The 24,529-nt window shown below is 39.8% G+C and overlaps 1 protein-coding gene and 1 long non-coding RNA gene across 8 annotated transcripts in view; one reads left to right on the plus strand and one right to left on the minus strand.

Annotated features, from left to right (window-relative positions):
* Positions 1-6,464, plus strand: part of trak1a (trafficking protein, kinesin binding 1a) — a 34,243-nt gene extending 27,779 nt beyond the window's left edge. For 5 of the 7 annotated variants that reach the window (XM_034612349.1, XM_034612348.1, XM_034612346.1 and 2 more), the window contains 3 exons: positions 442-903; positions 2,755-2,857; positions 5,179-6,464. In XM_034612349.1, coding sequence (XP_034468240.1) covers positions 442-903; positions 2,755-2,857; positions 5,179-6,229 — 1,616 coding nt within the window. In that variant the 3' untranslated portion in view covers positions 6,230-6,464. Of the gene's footprint in view, positions 1-441; positions 1,143-2,754; positions 2,858-3,070; positions 3,168-5,178 lie in introns of all 7 variants that reach the window. The other 2 variants (XM_034612350.1, XR_004616619.1) reach the window with 2 other exon arrangements.
* A 1,328-nt stretch (positions 6,465-7,792) lies between these two features.
* Positions 7,793-8,291, minus strand: LOC117777529. The gene is made up of 2 exons (XR_004616621.1): positions 8,170-8,291; positions 7,793-8,117 (listed from the first exon to the last, which is right to left on the minus strand). It is a non-coding gene; the product is annotated as an uncharacterized LOC117777529 (long non-coding RNA).
* Positions 8,292-24,529: the final 16,238 nt, after the last annotated feature.

Below are 24,529 nucleotides of genomic sequence, written 5' to 3' on the forward strand. Positions count from 1 at the left end.
AACAACTTAAAGAAGAATAGCAATGTTTTTCACAGCTACATATTTATTCATAAATTAAGATGTAATATTTTATACTGGTGTCATGAACACACTGCTCTCACTGTGGTTTTAATACAGTGTTTCTTTAAGCAGAGAAACATTGAAAGCTTTTAGCCTGACATCTAAAGGTGAATTTATTAATCTTACCCAAACACTGCTGATTAGCAATTAAAATCACAAAGACTTTGAAAGACTTGATGTTGAAATTCTGCTAATATCTACTATTACGGCATTTGTGGTATTTATTGACAAAATGGTATAAAAGTTTTTAAAAAGGTGAAAAAAGCGAATTAAGTTACAGCTCAGGTGCAACCATGTGAATTTGATTTGCTGTACTTTTGGTTGAGAGCAGCTTAACATACATTTATATAACTTCCCAATTCCCTCTCTGTTTTGTTCCAGGCTCCGCTACACTCCATGCATGGCAGCAGCTGGCTCAACCCCACATGGGCGCTCTGCTGGACGATCGGCCTGGTGTGGTCACGAAGGGCTTCCGCACTTTAGCACACGAGCAGGGACAGGAAGACAGGTGGGAGCTGGACCAACCAGAGGAGGACGAGGTCCTGTGTGACTCCTTTCTTGGCATGTCAGAAGAAAGGGCCGCTCCTTTGGATCTGCCATGCTTTACCTCTACTCCCTCCAGCTGCTGCAACAAAAATAGCAACTATGCTGACAATAGCCAATTAGAAACATTGCACCCAGAAATGTGTGGGGCGAAAGAAGCGGGACTCGTTGGAGCCATGCCCCTTTCCTTATCCAGCCTCTCCCCTTCCCCCTCTCCTTTCCCCTCTTCTTCTGAGATGAACGGGCACGTGGTCAAGGACCTCCAGGCCTCACAGCCTGCCACAATGGATCGCATGCCTGGTGAGGGAGCCTTTTAGCTGGGGTCACAGCACTGCACCCACCCCATTGCCTGGAGCATGGGGATAAAGGGAAGGGGGGGATAAAGAGGAGGGTGGGAGGGTGAGGGAAGACATTCATTGGACATTTCACTTTCCCATCCCTTCCTGCACGATTACGCTCATGTGTACACCCACCAACACCCACCCGTCCCACCGGCAGACTGTGTGTGTGTGTGCAGCCATCGAACCCATCAAAACTGAGTACTTGTTTTTTATTTCTTTATTTTACTTCAACTCACATCCTCCTATTTCCTTCATACTTTCTCTCTCTGCCACACGTTGCTTTATTTCAACACTCATTTTTGAGTCTATCAACCGAATCTTGCCAATTCCTGAAGATTCTCTTAAAATACCTCTTCTCTCAGTGGTGACTTGCTGCAGACAGTCTTTTTTAAGGTTCTGGCATAATTTTATGAAATCACTATCAGAAGATGGGACAAAGATTTATAATTTTCTTCAGCGATTTAGAACTCACACTAAAACACCAGTGGACCACTCACAAGTGCACGTATGCAGATATATCATGGCCGAGCTCCAGTGTTTGCTCGTGTATGTGCATGTGGCTGTATCAGGTGTTAAAAGTGCAGCTGTCCAAGTCACATGAGCACATGGTTAATACCAGACTAGACCTAGTGGCTTTGGTGTGGGGTCACCTTCATGCTCACACTGTGCTGTGCTCGTCTAAAACAAGACAGGCCCAAACAGAAAAGAAACAATTAACTCTCTACAATACATGTGATTTGGTAGGTTCTCTTCTCCAGAGAGAATTAGGATGACATGGTATTCTTTGTTTGCTAAATTTAAATCTAAACTAAAATGGTACTCAGTGAAGCGTATACCCCCGCAAAGGCCCAACAGTCCCCTTATGAATTTCAATTCACTGCATGTGGATTTTTATTGTTGATCTGCACTCACTCATAAATACCAGTCCCCTAAACATTCCCAGTTTTTCCTAATCAAGATCCATTAATTATTTTTTGAGAAACAATAACTAAAAATGATTCACACCAAAATTTGTTGGGTTCTTCCCTGACCCATACCACATCCTTCCACCAAGTTTCCCGGTAATCCATCCAGTAGCTTTTCAGTAATCTTGCTAACTAACAGACAAACAAATGCAGATTAAAACATAACCTCCTTGGTGGAGGTAAATATACACTCCACACATCAGCAACATTAACATCTAGCAGAAACCTACATGTGTAGTTGACTTCACATTGACAAAGAGTTCTGTTTGTTTTTTTTGAAACAGTTTAAATCAATAAATAAGCAAAGAAAGAATGAGAGAGAGAAAGATAAAAAAAAAGAACAATACCATTAACACATTGTTGATGACACAAAAAGGAGATGTTGTACATCATTTAACACTTAGTTCCAAGGTATTGACAAATGACCTAAAGACCAAGTAAACCAGTTAGATGACAGGATGACAGATTTTCTGAAAAAAGTCCCTCTCTGTGTTAAATGGTAAATCTAATTTTTATGTGTATCTATTCTGCTAAATAGTGGAAGTGAATCTTCTGCTAAATTTCTTTCATGCTGAGAATTTGATGAATGTATCTTTAGCTTCAAATCTTCAGGTAACTTCTCTTTTATTGAATCAGCAACAAACTCAGAGGTTCAAGCTGTGCACACCTCAACACTGCTTCTTTATCAGTAATTAAGCTGCTGGTGCTTTTTTTCTTGGGGCTGATGTTGTGGCTGATTATTTTTCCTGCTCTTTTTTGCGTGCACAGTGTTGTTTGGTTTCCTTCCATCCGAAAACTAACAGCCTTTACCTGTGCTCTCCTTCCCACCTTCTCCTCGCCTGCAGTTAATTTCCCAGGGAAGTGTATGTCCACCACTAGCTCCACCTACACCTTCACCACCTGCAGGATTCTCCACCCGTCTGATCAGCTGACCTCAGTGTCCCAGAGGTAAAAAAAACATCTCATTACTGTTGTACTCTGTTATACTGTTTTGCTCCTGGTGTGTACAACTGATGTTTGAAGGTGTAGTGAACTACGTTGACCACACGATGGCAGCAAGCTATTTTTCACACACCCCCCACCCCTTTTCTTTTTTTTTTTGATGCCCCAGCAACTGGCTCATAAGCTTTAATGTCCCTACTGTCTGATTGGCCCTGGCAGGTCATGTGATGAGGAAGACGAAGTGGAGTTGTATCACATGGTTGTCATGGCGGGAGTAGAGCAGACCCATTGAGTGCACACATTGATGTGCTCCTGGGTGAGGAAATGCATGGGAGTGCATTAGTAAAGATAGTGGGTGTGTATAAAACGAAGCTCTAACACGCATAGTCACAGACGTGTGGACCTACACATCTAATATTAACCATCACTGATCAAATAGTCAGGGTTTGAGTGTGGATGTTCATTCTTGACCTTTGCAAACTGCATCTGTTGCAAACCAAGCGAAAAGGTCCGCTTCGAACTTTCAAGCATATTTAATGGTCTTCATTCAGCAAAGGAGCTGGATCAGGTGTCATCACATGACTGTAATGTGGGGATTTGCTCAGGTAATAACACGTGGTAATATGTGGGACAGATTGGAGTCCCTCGGTCAAGGATGCTGCGAGTGCTGAGGGGAGTGCTAAAGTTTTAAACTGTAAAATGTTTTAAACTGTTTTAAAATTCCCAATTGAAAATCACAAATTAAAATGTTGTACAAGGAATAGGCCTTGTACAACAGCCTCTCAGCACCCCCAACACTGACAGACTTCCAGCATCTCTGCCCTGGGTCAACTCAGGCTGGCATTAGGTGGACTATTTCAGAGATTCAGCACCAAACACAAGCAAATAGCCACTTTTGAGACTGGACCCCCCACGCTGAGAAGAAGACTGAAGTGTCTGACATCCTTTTCAACAGCAGTGGGAAAAACAACATCCATAAAAGTGTCAGATTATAGTTTGTGAACATTAGTCCAAAGCCTGTCAGGGCATCAATTGGAGACGAACAAAAGGCAGGAGAGAGATCATGAGGGTTATTCACAAACCTTTAAACCAGACAAAGGCTAACTTGATATCAAGGACAAGGTGAAGGTCATGTGATGACACCTGAGCTGCACTGACTGGATGAAAACCATGAGATGAAGTTGAAAGCTCTGAAAGCTGGAAGTGGATCTTTGGGATTGCTTTCTTTTAAGCCTATAGCTATGTCAAGAGTATGTAATAAAAAGTTACTATGTGTTAAAGCAACTTTTTTGTCTTTAAAATACTACTACTTCTACTACTACTAATGATAATAATAATAACTTATTTGTGTGGCACCTTTAAAACACAGATGCAAAGTTCTGTGCAAAATAAAATGTCAATATCAATGTCAATATAAAACAACAAAATTTGAGAATTAGTCCTTATTTACTACATTCACTGGTTTTGAGAAGTGATTTAAAGAGGACACTGACTTTGCTATTTTAAAATAGCAGAATTTGAAATTTGTTTGACGTTATACTGACTTAGGGTCAGAGAGGAATAGGAAGAAAGGTGCCACTTTCATTCCCACTCCTCTGTAATGCCTGTTTTTGCACAATGTAACTTGTAACTTTACAACAATGTGCAAGAGTAAAGCTGAACTGTAGATCAGTCACACAAACTTAGAAGTCATTAAAACAAGCGTTTTTCTCCAATATTCAGCCAGGAAATGTAAAATATCAAGTATTTGTTACAGCAGCAGCTCCTCTAGTTCAGGAAGCCAGGGATTATGGGTAATATCCACCGTTCAGTTGTGTTTCAGTCCTGTGAGTGAGAATACACAGGTCAAAAGACTGATATGATATAAATTAGTTTTCATGTAGAGAAAAACAAAGCCGAACAGTTTGGACTCAGATCTAACAGAATTAGTCACCACGTGTGGCTGCAGAGGGCGCTGTTGCTCAGTAAAAGTTACAGTGTTGCTTAAACTTGTCTAATGTGGTTCTCAGTAACAAATAACTCAGTGTGGTATTTGGCTGCACTATAGAATTATATAAGGACTAAATTAATCTTCACACAGAAAAATGTCATAGTGGTAATGTGAGTGTTATTTGTAAATTGTTCCTCGTATGTTTTCATGACTGTTGCTGAAAGCCAACACTTAATAATTCATGTGTATCTGTGTCTGTCCCTGCTCCCACATTGTTTTTCATTTTCTTTGCACCCAACGCCCCCTTCCTCCTTTTCTCTTCCTCTCTTTCACATTTCCTCTTCCCTCCTTCATCCCTCCATCACCCCCTTCTCTGTCGTCACTCCTCCATCTTCAGCCCAGCTATATCTTGTTACAGCAGCACTCGTGGCAGCACCCCTACTTCCTCCTCTTCTCCTATACCCTTCTCTGCCCCATCTACACCCTCCTACACCCCCTGCTGCACCCCACGGCGCCTCTCCCTGTCTCTCTCCTTGGCTGAGTCCTCCACCAACCTTAGGGACTCCACCAAGACCACCAGCACCTCTCTTGGCCTGGTGCACCTCCTGCTGGAGCATGGGATCTCTGCATCGGTGTATAACCCCCGGAGCTGGGACAGAGGATTGGTCTCCAGTGGAGCTTCGACACCCGATGGAAGACCGCCGGTGCAGCGGTGCACGGATGCACCAGGGGAGGCTGATGTCAGACAGATGAGGAAACGCCCAGAGACCCTTCTCCTCCAGTCCTCCACCCCACCCAACTCCCCTCGCTCCAAATCTGCTGCCTCCACCACCACTTGCCCGGTTTTTCTGTTCAGTCCTTCCACTGATGACCATCCATTCTATGACACCTTCCTCGCCTCTAAACCAGCTCGTACCATTCTGAGGGAAGTTCTGGCGGAGATGGAGAGGGAGCGAGGGGGCCAGGCAGATGACGACAGCCAAACAGAGATGCTGAACCTATGCCTTGTGGACAAACTGAAAAGTTTCCGCACCCTCACAGCTGCAGCCTCATCTGGAAATCCTCTTATAGCTCCCTTTGGCTCCACTGGCCTGGGGAACAGTGCTCTGGGTGGGGGGCTCCCAGGACTGAACGCAGGACTGAGGAGGAATCGTAGCTATCCTGCCATGGTGGGGGCCAGTATGGCTATGAAGGACCCAGGAGGTCCCCCCAACACAGAGATACTTATACCACACACAATGCAAACCCCAAGTACACGACACACACAAGACTTGGGCAAAATACAAGAAACGGGCAAAAAACTAACAAATCACACTCTGGCCTCAAAGCCCATACACATACCACAGACACTACATGCACTGGAGACAGTCACACCACAGACAATAATACAGAGACACAGCAGGCCGACAAGCAATGACCAACACAGTGATGATGAAACTGTGACATAAATAGGCAATATTCAGTGTAATTACACATATTACTACACACAAACTATCACGTTCACTACATGACTACACGCACACAAACCAAATATCATCCATCACTACACAGACATCCTTCAGCTATGGAGCAAACAAGATGATGAACCACAGTTCCCTCACACACTCAACTAAACAACGTCGTCATTGCTAACCAGATCACATTACAACTGATTGAGTCAAACCATAGACTGTATATAAAGATGTACGACATGACTACTCCCCAAAAGTGAAGCCAAAGTGTCCCGATCGCCACCTGGTCGCTGGCTGCTGGCTGACTCCTCCATGTTAGTGGATTGGGACATGAACTAAAAGTCAAAGTCTGTGATTTTAGGTAGTTCTTATCACACTGATGTTTGATCAAGTGTTCATTCTGGTAATTTTTGTTTTAATTGGTTATTTCATGCTATAAAAATGGAGTAAAATATCATGATTGAACTTGTCTCGCACTACTCTGGCCCCATCGCTACTGCGCAGTGTCCGCCTCCAAATGTGCTAAATGGCAGTGTTTGTATTTGTGATATTTTATCTTCATTTCTGGATAGTGGGAGGAAGTGGAGATGTATCGTCCATCTTTATTTACGGTCTGTGATCAACATAAACAGTGAAATGGTGGTGAATGAACCAGTAGTGGCTGAAACTGTTGCACTGTGTTATACTCATAATGTCAGGATAATGATGATGCAGTATGTTGCCTTCCGGTGGTCTTTGTACTTGTATATTGTTAATGCAATATACTGTCATATATATATATATATTTTTTTATATATATATATATATATATAGTATCATATTAAAGGCCCAATCTGGTGAAAATACAAAAAAGCTCTTTTCCCTCCTTAACCTTAATGAGTCCCCTTTTGGAATAAAGGCGGCAACATGAATTTTAAATTTACTGTAATGACCGAATATAAGATTGTTTATTATAACCCTATAACACACAAAAAGTACAAACAACAATCGTGATGTTTTTTTGATTTTGGGCTTTTTCAGTTTTTTTAATCTGGCCTTTATAAAAACGTCATCAGTCTATGAAACAAGCTGAGAGACTTGTCTCAACATCAACCAAAGATAAGTCCGAAAATCTCCTAAAAACATTTTTCATCTTATATTCGTGCCGCTATGGTATTTTGAAGCCATTTTTGTGTCTCCATTGTATTACATTGAAGTTAAATGAAAATTATAAAGTCACATACAGTTGCATTAGAGATTCATTTCTACCAGCAACTCATTTTTTCTCTCTTTGTGAGTATGTGATATGTAATTTGGAAAAACAAAACTCTCGATTGGGGCTTTAATGTGACTGAATGTTCTTATGTGCCTAAAAAGAGCTAACATACTTAATCTCATTAAAGTACGAGTCTGCATCCGTTTTATTTGATCAATTTTAATATTTGCCTTTTGTTAGATGATGTGCTGTTAAGGAAGCGAATGAGGATAATCGTGCTTATTAATTTAAGGCGTCTAAACTTGCTGAGGGAGCTGCACACTTGTCATTTATGTTTGATTACATCATTTTCATCTTTTTTTTCTCCCAGTGAGTTTTGGCAAAGCTTTTCCCCATTCGTTTAGAAACCATAAAAACATGTAGCACACAAACGGCAATACAGATCAGGTCCTGCTCTCCAGATACCTTGATAAAACTTAACTTTTTTGTTTCTCATTTTGGGACCCCACCTGTCTTTATATACTTATCTAGTCTGTGTAGGTTTGAGGAGGATGTGAACGGCAGGACATGGACACAAACATGCCAATAGAGCAAAATGCTGATGGGATCTGAAAGATCAGGACGTAAACTCTGCTGCAGTCCGAACTGTAACTCAATGCCAAAGTTACACCCAACATGTGGATTTGCAAGCTTGTTTGCTTGCAAAACAGATTGTCATCATAGATTCCCTTTATTTCATTACTGCTGGTGTATGCAATCATGCAGTAATTTTGTCAACCTCAAATGTAAGGTGTATGGGTGAAATGTTGAGCACTACAAGGCATCAGCGGACGTGTATTTGTCTGAATGTAACTGTAAGAAGAGTGACTTGAAGCATGGTTTTAAGAAGCAGAGATTTTATCAAATTTTGTTGCTGAGGGGAAATGTTTGGTCCAGTTCCTGTGTCCACCCTCAGGATCATCCATCAGACATTTTCTAAACTTTTTTTTATAATCTTGTTTGGAAGGAGATATAAAAAACACTGGGACTGGGCCACTGGCTGCTTGTCTGGCTGAATTAAAGGACGAATGGCTGGTGCTCACGCTGGCAGTGATCTGTTCAAATCCTAAACGATAAAGGGATTCAACTTGCAATGCAAGATTAGCGCAAATGGAAAAATATATTTATTAAAAACTTGAAGTGTTAGAGGCAAACATATTATTGAATATCTATTGTGTATGTTACATCTGTTTTGATCTATATTTTCAACTGTCTCTGTCACATTTTGACTCATTTTTGATTGGACAATTTTTTTGTTATTGTAACATGATAAACATTCAGTTAAATGTCCATAACAGCTAAATATTTGGGAGAAAAATACATCAGACAACAATTTACATTTAACAACGATATAGTGCTAAGACAGACGAGTGTGTGTGCTGTTTGTGTGTGTCACTTGAATCATCTGAATGTAAGTTATTACAAACTGTAATCCTGCTGGTCTTTGTCTACAGTATATTGATTTTTCTTTATTAGTTTGTATTATCAGCAGAGAGGGAATCTATGCTTACATTGTAAATGTATGCAACACATTTAGCCATGCTAACTATTGTTTTTATGTAACTGTAGAGAAATTGAGTTGTTTATTTTGAATAAAGAGGGAAAGATACTTTCTGTTCAGGGACTGAAGTGTTCTATTCTACAGAATAAGAAAATAAATGCATAAACACGGACTTGTTTTTCAGGGACTGAATTGTTCTATTCTACAGAACAGATGTACTGTCAACAAGAAAATAAATATATAAACACTGACTTGTTTGCCTCATTCCGCACAGAATAATGATTTCACTCTCCAACTTTAATTCAGCTTTGACATGATGTGAAAGTTTGACTGATGTTGTAGGTCTGGTTCATGGATATTGATCATATGTTCCTTGGTTTTCCTGTCACCCACCTCATCTTTGTATGCCCTCATGTACACTAAAGTAAATAAGTCTAACTCATGGTAACTTACCAGGCTTCATTTTGGCAGATTTTTATTTTCTCTCCACCTTTAACTTCCTTCACTTTCTCTCCCATTGATTTTAACGTAGCTTCCATATCTCCAATTTTCTATTAATCCATTTGATGCTTAGACCCCCTGGTGGAGGAGGAGGGTCACAGCGAATCACTGGAATGACGGCTGACTGCGACAGAGAGGAGAACAGATTGGCAGCAACAACACGAGTGGCTGATTGAGATCATAGCAAAATCTGATTGGATTATGGTAACACCCAACAGCCAGTAGATTGGAAGAGGCAGGGAGAGAGAGAGAATTTTGAATGAATGGAACATAGAGAAAGTGTGAGTGAACCCTTTGGATTGATTTACATTTGTTTGTCTTGAAATTTGGTCAGAGCTTCATCTAGACAATCATAGTTATGACTTCATTCTGCAATCTGTATTGTTATTCATACGTGAGACTAGAGCGCTGACATCAACAAAAGCGTCCGTGATGGGAGCCCTGCCTTGCACAGATGAGATCTCAGAAGATTTACGAACACTAATATTTTAATTCATAAAGCAGAAAAGAGCTGCAAAGTCATCTAACAGAGCTTTTATATTCATCAGTCCACATTTTGACAAACTGTTTTTACTGACCAACTGAAAACCAAGGGTGCTTTTTCTGTTACGGCCCCTCGTCTCTGGCACAGCCTCCTGTTCAGTGTGAGTCCATGAGATGTTTCACCTGTCCTTCAAGACGTTTCTTCAGTTCTAACTGACCAGATGAGATTAGATGATCTTGAGCCAGGTATTTAACCTCTGTGGGTTCTTACGCACCCTGAGTTGTTATGTTAAACATGCAAGTCGTTGAAGCCCCAGCCAAGCAGTGGGTCTAGTGGGACACTAGTGTTAAGAACTAACCCTAACCCACCCTGTGTGAAAACACTAAAACCTCTCAGTCAGTTATAACTGAAGGAGCCTCTTGAGTGAGTGGTGAAACATCTTTAAGAAATAAAAGCAAATCCAGTAGCCTATATGAACATATACAATATACAGAATGACTTTAAACCAGAGAAAATCTGTTGGAGTGACCCAGTCAGAGGCCAGACATGAACCCAGGAGAGATAATGTGAAATGTGAGAAAAATAGATGTTTATAGCAGATTTCTTACAGAGAGAACTGATGCCTAATGTCTGGTACCTTTTATTTACAGAAATCCCCTATTTCATCTTCATTTCCTTATCCGAGTCCTAGTATTTACTTTAACTCTTTGTGTAGTTGTGGTTGAGGTCAAATCTCCATTCATAAATAGGCTACAATATACTGATATGAAGTTTAAGACTACACTCTAAACTCTATCCATTCCAATTACAGCTTTACTTCACAGGGGGGCAGTGTGTCTCAATGAACAAGACTGACAGCTGGTGCAAACACAGACTTCAGCCAACTCCATAAGCCTGGAAAAGACAGCAAAGACACCAGCCTCGAAAGATTAAGAAATGCACCCAGTGTTGGTGGAGTAAACCATGCTGGCTTCAGAGTGAAGCCATGCAGAACTTTTTCTTCTTCTCTAACTTGACACAACAGAGTGTTATTAGTGTCTGTTATCAATGATTCTTATTGGTGCAAAAGAAATATGTTATGTTATGTATTATTATATATATTAGTTTGCTGTTTAACTTTGGAAACTGGCTTACAATATGTTTTTTGGTGTGTGTTAATACTTTGGTAAAACAGATGGAGAGAGAGAATGTAGGCTATAACATTATGTACCGAAGATATTTATCATAATTATCTCCTATTTTGTGAGTAACAAACCAGGCTCCAAAACTAGAAGTTGTGAAAGTAGAGAGAAAGAGAGAGAGAGAGAGGACAGGGAGGTGACAATGAAGAGGGGGGACAGATGGATACGCAGAACTGGATGGTTGTGAAATGGTTTTTCGATGCTTACTTGGACGAACAGGTGTGTGTGTGTTCCCCGAGGGAAATGAGAACATTCTGTAGAGAGAGTCAGCCAGGAAAGAAAAGTAAAGAGATGGAAGAACAATGAAATGGTGGAGGACAGAGAGGAAACTTCATTCCCTGGCATGTCACAGTTAGATTAATGTTGGTCAATCCCTTAGATCTTGTCTCATCTGTGGATGGAGGTAATAAGATGGAACAAAAAGATCAGATGAGAGGACATCATGGGGGGAACATTAACAAAACAAATCTTAGAAAGAAAGTTAATCATCTCCTTGAAGTAAGATACTCCGAACATTTAACATCAGCTCAGAAGGAAGGTCCACCTCAGAGCTGTGACCAGTGATGACGTTATCAGGAGTTGAAGAACGAGCGTCCGCACGGCCAAAGACCTTCAGCAATAACCCTTCAAACAGTGACCAAAAGCGGGGCTGAGTAATCAACCGGAACGCTGCAAGACACCTCAAACAGAGCCTTTGCAGACTCGACTGATGAATGAATATCCATCCCTCTGTTATCTATAGGCTACCGCTTATCCTTTTCGAGAGTCGTGGGAAGAGCTGGAGGAAATCCCAGATGAGTTGGGCGAGAGGTGGGGCACGCAGGGCTCACATTCACATCTACGATCAATTTAGGGTCACCTAACCCACAATCTGCATATCTCTGGACTGTGGGAGGAAGCCAAAGTACACAGGGAGAACATGCTAACTCCAGAAAGACCCAAAGTCCAAATCAGGATTCAAACTGGGAACCTTCTTACCTTCTTGCTGTGAGGTGACAGTACTACTGTGCAGCCTGAGACTGAAAATGTGCTTCGTGTTTTGATCGCTACCATTTGCAATATCAAACAATTGTAATAGTATAATTAATTTGCTACACAGATATATAATTTATGGGATTACCGAATTCAAGACTTCGATGATCACCCAACTTGTCATCTAGCGCCAGCTGCAGGTCAAAGGTTCCCCTTAAACTTGTCTCAACCACCAATGAATCAAATATCATGGTAATCCCTTCTTAGATGGCCATGATAGGATGACCTATGAACATTGCTTTCACGATAAACACCAGACTTGATAAACATTTGCATTCTAGCATTGTGACTGTGAGCATGTTAGCATGTTGATGTTAGCATTTAGCAAAGTTTGAGCTTGCTTTCAACACAGCATCACAAAGCTGTTAGCATAGCATGTAACACTGTTGTTTGCTTAATCTAACCAAAGAAGCTCAAAGTTAGAGAAAGTAGGCGACTTTCCCCCTCTTGTTTCTGCAGGACACTGTACAGGTATGATATTTTAAACTTTCTTATAAAGATGGCGTTTTATGAGCTGGGAACACCCAAAGGGGAAGAACGACCCAACCTCAACCTCCGTTGTGGTTGTTTGCTTTGTATGGGTTTTGAGTTTTTATTTTGGTTTTGCAGTTGTGTTGTGATATTTTAATTTGTTTTGTGAATCTTCAATTGAAGTTTTTATATTATTGGGCTTGTGGGAGACATCTCGATTACCAGCTGAGACTGCGGCACCATCTCCCATTGCTACCACACTCTCCAAATGTGAGTTCGACCAGTGCACATATTTCTGGAGAACTTAAGTAAATTGTATTTTTTTCCCTGTCGGACATCAGACTTGTGGCTTTTTGCCTCGGGACATTCACTTATTTTATCACCCATCATCCACACAGAAAGCAGCTGTGGTGTAAAGTGCTGCCATTAGAGGTTTTCTACTTCAGTGTAAACATACAATATGAAACATGTTCTTTGGACAGCAGGAGGTAATAAATCTTTGAGAGTGAAAATGTGAGATACACAGTGTTTCCTTGATGATTAAGTGCAAGTGCATTTGTTAGACATAGAAGTAATTGTGTGACTGATAATGAATGTCAATATACAGAATATATTACTTGACATGTTGCCAACCATCACTCTGGTGTATTTGTCACTTGGCAATCATAAAAATATGTTTTTTTAACTCCTCCTTTTAAAGGAAACCATGTTTGTAGTAATAACAACTGATGGTGGTTGAGTTTTAAGTTGTCATTAAAACACATTTAAGTTGTATTGTATTTGAGTAATTAGGCTGCCAGACTGTCACCATTACTGTCTATGTTTATCTTTATTCGATTTTATATTTTTACATCCCTAATTTTATATTTCAAGTTTTATTCTTGAACTGTTATCATTCTTTTTTTTAAGTACACATACACCTGATGTAGCATAATTTACAGGCTATTTTAGTCTAATGCAGTACTTTGTATAGTTTCAGTTATTTATCTTTAAATCTGTATTTATATTTGGTATCAGTACTGAGGCTCAGTTACTACTGTTACCGTACTCTACTTCTCTCACCTCAAATTTCAACCATCTTATACTTACCCATCTTTTAAATCTGTAGTGTCATTATCCGAAAGTTTCAGCGTGCTTTCAACACAGCGTCACAAAGCTGTCAGCATAGCATGTAACACTGTTGTTTGCTTAATCTAATCAAAGAAGCTCAAAGTTAGAGAAAGTAGGCGACTTTCCCCCAAAGGGGAAGAACGACCCTCACTGTCGCTCACCTCCGTTGTGGTTGTTTGCTTTGTATGGCTTTTGAGTTTTTCTTTTGATTTTGCAGTGGTGTTGTGATATTTTAATTTGTTTTGTGGCTCTTCAATTGGAGTTTTTATGTTATTGGGCTTGTGGGAGACATCTCGATTACCAGCTGAGACTGCGGCACCATCTCCCATTGCTACCACGCTCTCCAAATGTGAGTTCGACCAGTGCACATATTTCTGGAGAAAATAGGGGGTTAACCCTAACCCCCACATATTTCTTTACAGTGACAGCTTTTTAGTAGTTCTGGTGGCCAGACTTTCCTCTCACTGCAGATTAGTTGTACTTACTCTTGACTTATTTTTGTCCATCCATCTAAATTTCTGAATGACAAACATAGCCAAAATAAAGAGTTTTTATAAAGAGATTTTATTCTAGTGTTAAATGCATCTAAAGGCCAAGGGTTTCTATAGATGCAGCGCTGTAATTTCAACAAATTTGAAGATGCTTGGGTAAACACCTTCGAAAGTAATAAAGTTCCCATCCTTGCTTTTTCCAAAAACAGACAGTATAACAAAGTAATCTCTGCACAGCTTGGCTGGATGTTTATCAGTGACTTTGGGTTCTTTCAGCCTGACTCACTGAGTGCATCATCAGCATTTCAGAAGTTGTATAACTCCACTTTCAGTCTAGTTTGAACTATAATGTGCACACATTTTTACAGCAGGGTCCATCATGTTTCCTTCTTGTATAATTTCCCAGACCACTTCACTCGTTTCTTCTGTGTTTGCATGTACAAAAGCAATAGTAGTGGGACCTCATGTTAATTAACCCCAGAGAGCACTGCCTCATTCATATTGTATTGTTACCATGCAGAGATGAATATTTAATACTTGGATTACTATACTTGTGCTGCGGAAATATTCTTGAGAAAATTCTAAAGTGACTTTGATGAATATCTTTCACTTTATGGTTGAGTTTGCTCCAAACGTCATGAAACATCTTCAACACACATCACATGAAGGGCTATCAAATTACCATTGAAGGAGGATACTGACCAGCTTTATATTTTTACGGATAACAAAGACAGTTTATTTCTTTATGTAACCAAGTATTTTACGTCAGCTGGCCAATAACAATGAAATGAAAAAAAATAGCTCATCACAAGAGAAGATAAACTGTTGGCACAGTACAACATAAAGGTTTGTATAATAAAACCTTAATGTTGATTTCAAATAACCAGTGCTTGTAATATATATATATATACCCTAATTATCACAGAATTACATGATAAATAAAAACATTTAAAAGCATAAAAGGTCTAATATTTACAGTGGCTGTTGAATAGATAAATGCAAGTAATGTCACAGTCTTAAAGCAACCCTATTTTCTTCACTGTTAGCATTAGGGTTAATGCTAAAAAAAAATAAGAGTTACACAAGTAGAGGAGTGTAATGACACAATAACTTCATTTACACAACAACATTTTTGCTGACATTAGCTAATGATGAGTGTATTAAATGAAGCAAAGGTTTATTTTATTTCTTATGTGTTCAAGTTTTCATTTGAAAGAGGGAGAATGCTATTTTTTTGTTAATACCATAAATTGTATATAAAGATGGATGATATGACTGCTCCCCAAAAGTGAAGCCAAGGCATCTCCATTGCCACCTGGTGACTGGCTGCAGCATAGGCCTGCCTCCTCCATGTTAGTTGATGGGTCAGACAAAAAAAGCATGTCAAATCCATTTTTAAAGGTGGTTTCTGTCATTTTAAGTAATTCTTATCACACTTCTTTTTAATCTGTTATTTGATGCTATAAAAAGGGGGTGAAACGTCATGACTGACAGCTGAGACTGACTCTCAAGGGCATTTATCCACGGGACCTCGACGCCATCCCCTTTGTTGTTTACTGCCAAGATTCTGGCAGCATTCGCATTCGGGACATTTTGGCTTCATTTCTGGAAAGTGCAGAGGATGTGGAGATATGTCATCAATCTCTTTATACAGTCTATAATATGAACACCAAAACAACTGCCAGTTTTTGTGGGTTAAGCCTCGAGCATTGATAAAAAGGAAACATTAGCTCAATAACTAATGACTGCATCATGGTAAGTGGTATTAGTTTCCATTTGCTTTGTTTTCATTTTCAGTCCACAGTCAACATGCATCCTGTGTCTTGGTATTCCACATTAGATTAGATTTAGATTAACAGATTTATTTGGATTTGGTTACTGTGACTCTGGGAGTATTGTTTATAAGGGCACCAGGTTTGGAAAAAGTGACACTGATATCCTGTACAATATTTCCCTGTAGACATTTGAAGCCATGGCACATGAGTGTCTGTGTTAACGTTAAATTTGCCCATTGTAAGAAGCAGTACATACAGTAAGTCTTCCAAATTATTGCTGTATCTTTAGAGAGAATGACTGTAATATTGTAATAATTTGAGACATTATGAGCAGAAGATAACTACAGTATGTAATTTATCCATGATTGCTTATTTCTGCAGCGACTTCGTTCATGTGATTAGCAGCAGGCCCTGAAGGGACAACTAAATGAAAGTTAATATTTTCCACTGCTGTGGTCTGTGTGAGATGTGTGAGATGTGTGGTCTGTGTGAGATGTGTGGTCTGTGTGAGATGTGTGAGATGTGTGGTCTGTGTGAGATGTGTGGTCTGTGTGAGATGTGTGAGATGTGTGAGGCAGGTCTCCTTTCTTCTCTCCTCCCCTGCTCCACTCATTACACGTTCACTGTGACATTTTTAACCAACAATATTAACATCCAATTATCAGGATTTGCCACACAACAAATTGAATCAAGTCTATTCATGCAAAATTGCATTTCCTTCAGTCTGCCTGGGAAACGAACATTAGCTGATGTCAGACACTGTTGGCCTTCTCAGGGTAAAATCATTTTGCTTGTATCATCCTGAAACTTCAAGAGACAAACTGAAAATGAAGTTGAATATCTGACATATCCTTAAAAACATAAACATACAAAAAAATACGATCCCACAATTTGTGCCGCAGATCATCAGCTTTTCATTAGACTGGAATAATTAGATGCAATTATACACAACTAAAACAGTTGAAAAATGTGGTAAATTAAGCAGACAGTGACACGCATTTAAGTGAGAGGGCACCTCCTGATATAAAGTAGCATGCTAGTCTCCTTGTAGCAGTAAGGTAAGATAGTAACGACATTAGAAAGTCACAGATAATAAAAAAATTTTGCTAAACAAGGTCCACGATCAATCCTTCACATAACATCATGTGATCTTTAATCAAAATTTACGAAAGCCATTACTTGACAAGTAATAGAACCACAGAGGTGTGGGGCAGCACATACTGTATAAAACTAATATTAGATCATTTTCTGAATAACAGCAAAGACACAATAAGATCAATGTATCAACAGACTCTTTATCAAATCCCATGTGTTGAAACTTAAGGTTTAGTTGGACTGCTACCTGAAAACCTACTTATGCACACACTAGATGTATTTCTGTTTACAGAGCGAGTCTGTGGAATTCTCTGGACACTAATAAAGTATGAACTTTTTGAGTAACATGATGTTGGCTATTGATCAGTGTAAAATTGATTTGTTACGTGATTTGTGAAAAGAAAAAGAAATCAAAAAAAGGAATCATCTGTATTTATATTTTGTTATTTATATGAATGGTGCATGTGTATACAACATTTCTCTTCTCCCTGCTCCTTTTCATGTGTATTGTTTTGTTTTATGTAAAATTGTTGTGAAATTACACTTAAATAAACAAAATAAACCAAAAAAGTTAACTAAACTAACACTATGTCATATATTCCATATCTGCAGAGGTTTTAATAATTAACCTGACTCGAGATATTTTGACCACACAGTTCTCAGAGAGTGTTTCTATGATCCAGGGTCCCCTTACAAACACTGACCCTGACACTAGAGACTCTATGTTCCTCACTTATTCATGGCCAAGCCTCATGTCTGTGATTATCCATGTCAGAAAGAATCAATCAATCAATCAATCAAATTTTATTTGTATAGCCCATATTCACAAATCACAATTTGTCTCATAGGGCTTTAACATGGTGTGACATCCTCTGCCCTTAACCCTCAACAAGAGTAAAGAAAAACTACTAAAAAACCCTTTTAACAGGGTAAAAAGAACGTAGAAACCTCAGAGAGAGACACATGTGAGGGATCCCTCTCCCAGGACGGATAGAAGTGCAATAGATGTCAAGTGTAAAGGAGAACATCAAGATAAAGGTTTTAGCAGCATTGATAAGGGTAAACATTTTGAAGTATAACTGAAGGTCAGTGAATTGGTGGATAATGTCATTAATGGTCAAGTGTCTGAGGAGAAATACTATGTATCGAGCAGTCCTGCTGCAATCATAGTCTATGGTCAGCAGCCAGCAAGATCATGATCCACCATCAAGATCGGATGCCACTATAGTCCACAGTCATTGTCCACTGCCGCCATTAGGATCCATCATCAGCTGCCACCTCGATCGTGGTCCACCACCATTATCTGATGCCAACACGATAAAGGATCTGCCTTTATTATCACGATCAGCCAGCACGATACAGAATCCGCTATACTGGATCCACCATTACGACCTCTGATACGTGATCCACAGATCCTAATCCATGATGTGGCCACAGCCGCGGCCCTGGATCTGCGAGCGATAAGGCAAAGGGACTCTGGGGAAGAAGTCAAGTCAGTAACATGTATTGATGGGATATGAATTACTTTGATGTGATAACAATTGAGAAGAGGAAGGAGAAGCTGGAAAGAGAAGCTCTGTGTGTCATGTCCCCCGACCTTCTAGACCTATAGCAGCATAACTAAGAGCAGGTCTAGGACAAGCCTGGACCAGCTCTAACTATAAGCTTTATCGTAAAGGAAGGTTTTAAGCCTACTCTTAAACGTACAGATGGTGTCTGCCTCCCGAACTGAAAGTGGGAGATGATTCCACAGGAGAGGAGCTTGATAGCTGAAAGCTCTGGCTCCTACTCTACTTTTAAAGAAGAAATTATCATTAAAAAATATAACTTTCTTTATGTATGATACAAGTTTTCCTAGAGCTGAAATGATGAATAGTTAACTTAAATTAATCAACTGTTGACAAAATTAAATCAACCGTGTCTGTAAATCGCCACAGTAGGCTTTCAAGTAAATTAGTACAAATTTAAATGGTTCCACATTCGCAATTGAGAATATGATCAACAGATTAGAAAATAATGAAAACAATCAATCAACACTCAATTTCGGCCTTTGTGCTCTTTGTGTGGGTTCCTTCTAAACAGTGGAAATAAATTAGCCATGGGCACACCGAGCACTCACATATTTAAATACAAGAAAACACAGTATTCAGGTGTTGGCCAAATTGCCTCTGGGGATGTCCAGCAAACAAAGGTGAAAGTATAAATGTGTCAAACAATAGTTGCAGAACAACAAGCAATTTGTTGTATCACCTGAAACTCACCTGTGTCATACAACATGACGAATACATGATAACAAAACAAAAACAACAACAACAACAAAAGCAGAAAATGACACACTTGACCAGAGCAGGCAGTAGGGCCCTAGAAGTGCCACACAAACGTGTTATAAAATCTATTTTCTAGCTGATGTGACTAAATGCCTGAAGGACTGTTCTCTGAATATGTTGAATAAATGTATGACTCAGTCATGATTTTCTATTTATGTTTCAATGAAGAATAAGATATGTCAGATATGAGGACAAGTTAATTCCTCATCCCTGTGCAGTCAGGGGTCAGTGCTCAGGTTAAACCCTTTGCTACACTTGATTTATTGTTTCCTGTTGTTTTACTTCCTTTGCGTCATGATTATTCATCTGTCAATAACATACAGGCTCTCATGTATGCTTTACATCTCTCAGTGATGTTTGTCATTGTACACATCAGCAGTAAAGAAGCGTGAGAGTGAAGAAGAGAGGGCAGATGAAGACGGTGATGATATACAGTGAAGACGTAAGTTGGAAAGTTTACTTTGGGTCATCACGATGTAACCAGATCACACTGGAAGCTGTTGTGAGGTTTCTATTCAGGAATGAGACAGTGATGACATTTCCAGCACGAGGTTATATTTAGCAGAATCTGCTTGCCTCACCTGCGTCACCAGAACGATGTAGAGCAAGATGACATGACATGAAGATGGAGCTGTCCCTCTGATTTATTTATGTGTGTGAGCTGGACTATGATTGTCAGAATCAAGAATTGATTACATACAGCTCCACGTGAACACAAAGTAAAGATTTGAACAGACTTGGGTCTGTGAGGGAACACACACGTTGTTGCTGTTAGTTTGAAAGAAACACAAAAAGAAGTTTAGACCAATATGTTGATGATACATTTTAAAATTTTCATAATTTTCGTAATTTTCTTTAATATTGTTTGTGTGTGGCATATACATAAGTCAGAAGAAAGATTGAAAGCTGTGTTTTTTTTTTATCCATTGCCTGTTGACTATTTCAGAGGTCTGTTAAGCAACTTTCCCAATCTTCAGACGCAAGTTCACAACTTTTGAAATTAAAAGCTCTGTTATTCAACCCGATATAAAGCATTGCGGCAACAAAACAAACGTTGTACTTGTATCTTATAGCAAATTGTTGAAAGAGGAAGTAATTCTATGAATGTTGCTGCCATGACGGAGAACAGCACCCACGACCCCTGTAAATGTCTGTGTCAGTCTGATATGGTGAAATAGAAACAATCAAATCATCAAAATGATCTGGCGGGACAGATAATATTGCTGATATCAAATCTTGACTCATCCATTGGCGGCCAATGGTGTAATTTATCCGAGGATGTAGGAGTCATCTTGAACTCTGAACTGCTGACTGCAGGACGCAGTTGCCTGTTTATTCAAAGTGCCTAAAGTTTCACATGTCGCACCAAATTCAACACTGCACTTTCTGGGGTCATTAACAATACACATGCCAAGTGTGAAGCTGAAAGGATGAAAAGTTATCATGCAGACAGACGTTAGTAGTATTAATTGGTAGATGTTTGAACGTTTAGAGCAGACAATGAGTGAACCTGCACAGAGCAGCAATAGGTGAATGGCCTCAATGCTCACAATACATAAACAAGCATCTGCGCAGCAACACACAATCATAGTGGCTCTGACGTTACATGAGTATTTTGCCTTGGCAGATACGTTTTTCATATCTGTGTGTAACTCCAGTGTTTGCATTTGGTCACATACATAGATGGAGACTATCATAAAGAAATGTAAGTACTCATGTAAGTACTCAAGAGTAGAAGAGTCTCACTGAGGCTTTTTGATTTCTGGTATTTTGAATATGCAATAGTAACCTCACCAAATGCTCACCTAGTCACTGTGTTGTTATGGCGGCAGGGCTGTCGGGTCGCATCATCGTCATTATGAAAGCAGGCACACAAGACTGATATGACTAAACCTCAGAATCGACTATAGATGCTGCACATAAGTGTAGCTAATGAAGAAGATATAATAGGACAGTGTGGAGGAAGTCAAATGCTTTTTGTAGAACGTGTACATTCAGAAATGTTGCGACTCAATGTTACCTCTCAAAGCGCTTTATAGTTTTTGCCGTTCACCCATTCACACACACTTTCACACAGTGCATCTATGTGCATTTGGGGTTTAGGATCATGCCCAAGGACATGTCGACATTATGAAACGAGGGAGACTGGGATCGAGCCGCCGACTCTCTGGTTGGTGGACGACCCGCTCTAACGCGTGAGCTCAAAGGTCCTTCTCTTGACCTGACAGAGACAAGCAGTCCATCTTCTAATTGGCCAACTCCACTAGTGTCTGTGCTTCAAGAGGCTGTGATTATCCCCCATCTCTCTGCTGAGACCTGCACTCACACTCATCGCATGCAAAAGGACTTAAGAACCATTAAAAGCCTCACATTGTATTCATCATCATGACCGTGTCAAAAAACGGGCTTAGTGTTTTCCACATGAGACCAGAGATAAAACAGGATCAATTATTTGAATTAAAGCTAACTGCAATAAACAAGACACTGTGGAAATAAGCTATGACAGCAATTAAAGTGCAGCATTAAGGCTGCTAACCTTATCTGTACTGCTTATGCCTCTCAGGAACTGGAGCCAATCGCAGCTGGCATTGGGTGAGAGGCAGGGTACACCGTGGACAGGTTGCCAGCAAATCTAAGAGTCGACACACACACACAAACCTCGATTCACACTCTCATTCACACTTACAGTCAATTAAGTCTACAATTAACTGCAATCAATACGATATCTTTGAACTGTATCTTACATATTTATTTCAAGGAATAAGTAAAACTCTGGCTCTCACATTCTGCATTTTTATTATCGACACCACTCTACGAATAAAATAAATGTATTAAGTCAACATAATTAATCCACCAGTTAATCACCATAGACTTTGTACGTTAGAGCAAATGAGTGTTGTTTTCTATTAATAACATAATACCTGGATAATATTCAAGAAATCCTGACTTGACCAATTAATAATGATAATGTGACGATTTTATTGTGACACTAGCAGCACATGCAGGTTTCATATCCACCATCTATATTTTGTGTATTTATTACTGACGCCTGGTGGTTCTCTTATCGGCCCTCTCTTCTGGCAGTTTGAACATCTGAGGGACTTGTGTACTTTATCTACATTAGGGCCACATCTTACACAGTACGTGTGTGTTTTATGGCTCCTATCTCCTGTGGCTGTATTCTAATGTCTTTATTACTGCTTGTAATGGTCAACAGCGGAGGGAAGGAGAGTGAATGACAGATGAAAATCGGAGAGGAGAAGAGAGGGGGAAAAGCAAAGAGAGGAGAGAAAGAGAGATTAAAGACTGCGGGCGTGTGTCACTGTACTGTCTTATTGTCTGTAATATGTCACTATTTAGACCCGTCTACTTTCATATGAGCAGAGCACCCCTCCACATTGTCTGTACGTTATGTACACAGTGATAGTTGTACCACCGGGCAATGCTGTATATATTTACAGCTGTTCTCATAATGCCAAGACACACACACACACGGGAACAGCTGTAAATACAACAATGACATATCATCTTGTACACTAGCTATATGGCCAACATGTTAGCAAACAGTTGCTTATTTACACATGCAGCAGATATACAGCCACATGAGCACCTATACAGAGTCATGTTCCTGACCACCTGACACATGTAAATCTAATACTCCCTCTGCATTAAGCTCTGATTTGGTCTCCAACACCTTTGGGCTGACAACAAAATAAAAAGCAGCCATAATGTCGATTTATAGTACACAGTCAATTAATCACAGCTGGTTATTAAATTGTTAAATACACCCTTTTAATGATATTTTATTTCATTTTAAATCTTTCAATGTTGGCTATTTTCTGTGTCTTCGATGGGCATGAAGGATTGATTTTGGTGACCGCCAATGGGGTGTAAGGTGTCTACTGCACTTCACTCTGATTTCTTTAATAATGGCCCTAAAGCAAAGCAGCAAAGATAGAGAATACATCTACTACCAGGGGGCAACCTCAGGCAACCCAGCAGTCCTGAGGAGGAGAGAACACAGCAACCAATAGCTCGTGGTGCTAACATCAATACGACCCCTTATACAGATGGTTCAATGGCGGCTAACGGCAGACAAATCTCTGCAAGGCTAGAGTTAAAGAAAAAGCTTTCCATCCAAAGGAGTTTTCATTACCAGCCAGGCAGTTTGAAAACAAAACTTTACCCAAACGTTTTAGTCAGGTTGTTTTCAGGGTGGACATGGCTTCACTACGTGAGGGAAACTGATCAAGCTGTTTGGTCCTATTGCTGTTCTGCGATACACAGAAACCAGTGCAGAAAGGATGAAGGATGGGAACTTTGTGCGAGGACATGAAATCATTATATAGCCTTCCTCTCTGCACCCCCAACTCTAAATGTGTGTGTGTGTGAGTCAGACAATAGCTTTGAAGCCTCATACAGTAAGTCTAATTGTTAAGAGCTGCATGATGAGTTTTGGCATCATGATTTCAGATTACAGATGCTTGACCAACATGTTCAGTTCAAAGCCTCCCATTGAATAAACACACAACCATCTCTGAGATTGTAGACTGTGAAAATCAGAGTATGTTTTAAATGCAATCAAACTATTGATGATGAATAATTTTGTAGTAAAAGTTTGGACATGATTTTTGCAATGTTAAAATATAAATACTGTATTGAAAATCACAGACTATCTTTACAAAAAAACAATGAATTCAATATATTTTTCCCTCTCTTGTCTATCTAATGTTTTGTGTTGCAGAGAATCAAAATGCAGAGGCAGAGCCAAAGCATGACATCATCTGCTGCGCATGTTAATAATCATGACGACAACGCCAGCACCCCCACCCCCAACATCATTCACACATTTACATACACACAACAACACTGCAACACACTCTCAAACACTTAAAACTACTACTACTTCACAGTGAATGTGACTCAGACATACAGAGGCATGCTGCAGCTAGTTTTATTCTTCAGTGTGTCCACTTGACTTTGGTATTCATCGACACGACTGTTAAACACCATGAGTGGCCTCTCTTTCTCTCCATCTGTCTTTGTAACACAGGGTGGGCCACAACCAGAACATCACTCCCTTCGCTGCGTCACT

This window comes from Hippoglossus hippoglossus, chromosome 16, assembly GCF_009819705.1.
Source record: "Hippoglossus hippoglossus isolate fHipHip1 chromosome 16, fHipHip1.pri, whole genome shotgun sequence".
NCBI lineage: Eukaryota > Metazoa > Chordata > Actinopteri > Pleuronectiformes > Pleuronectidae > Hippoglossus > Hippoglossus hippoglossus.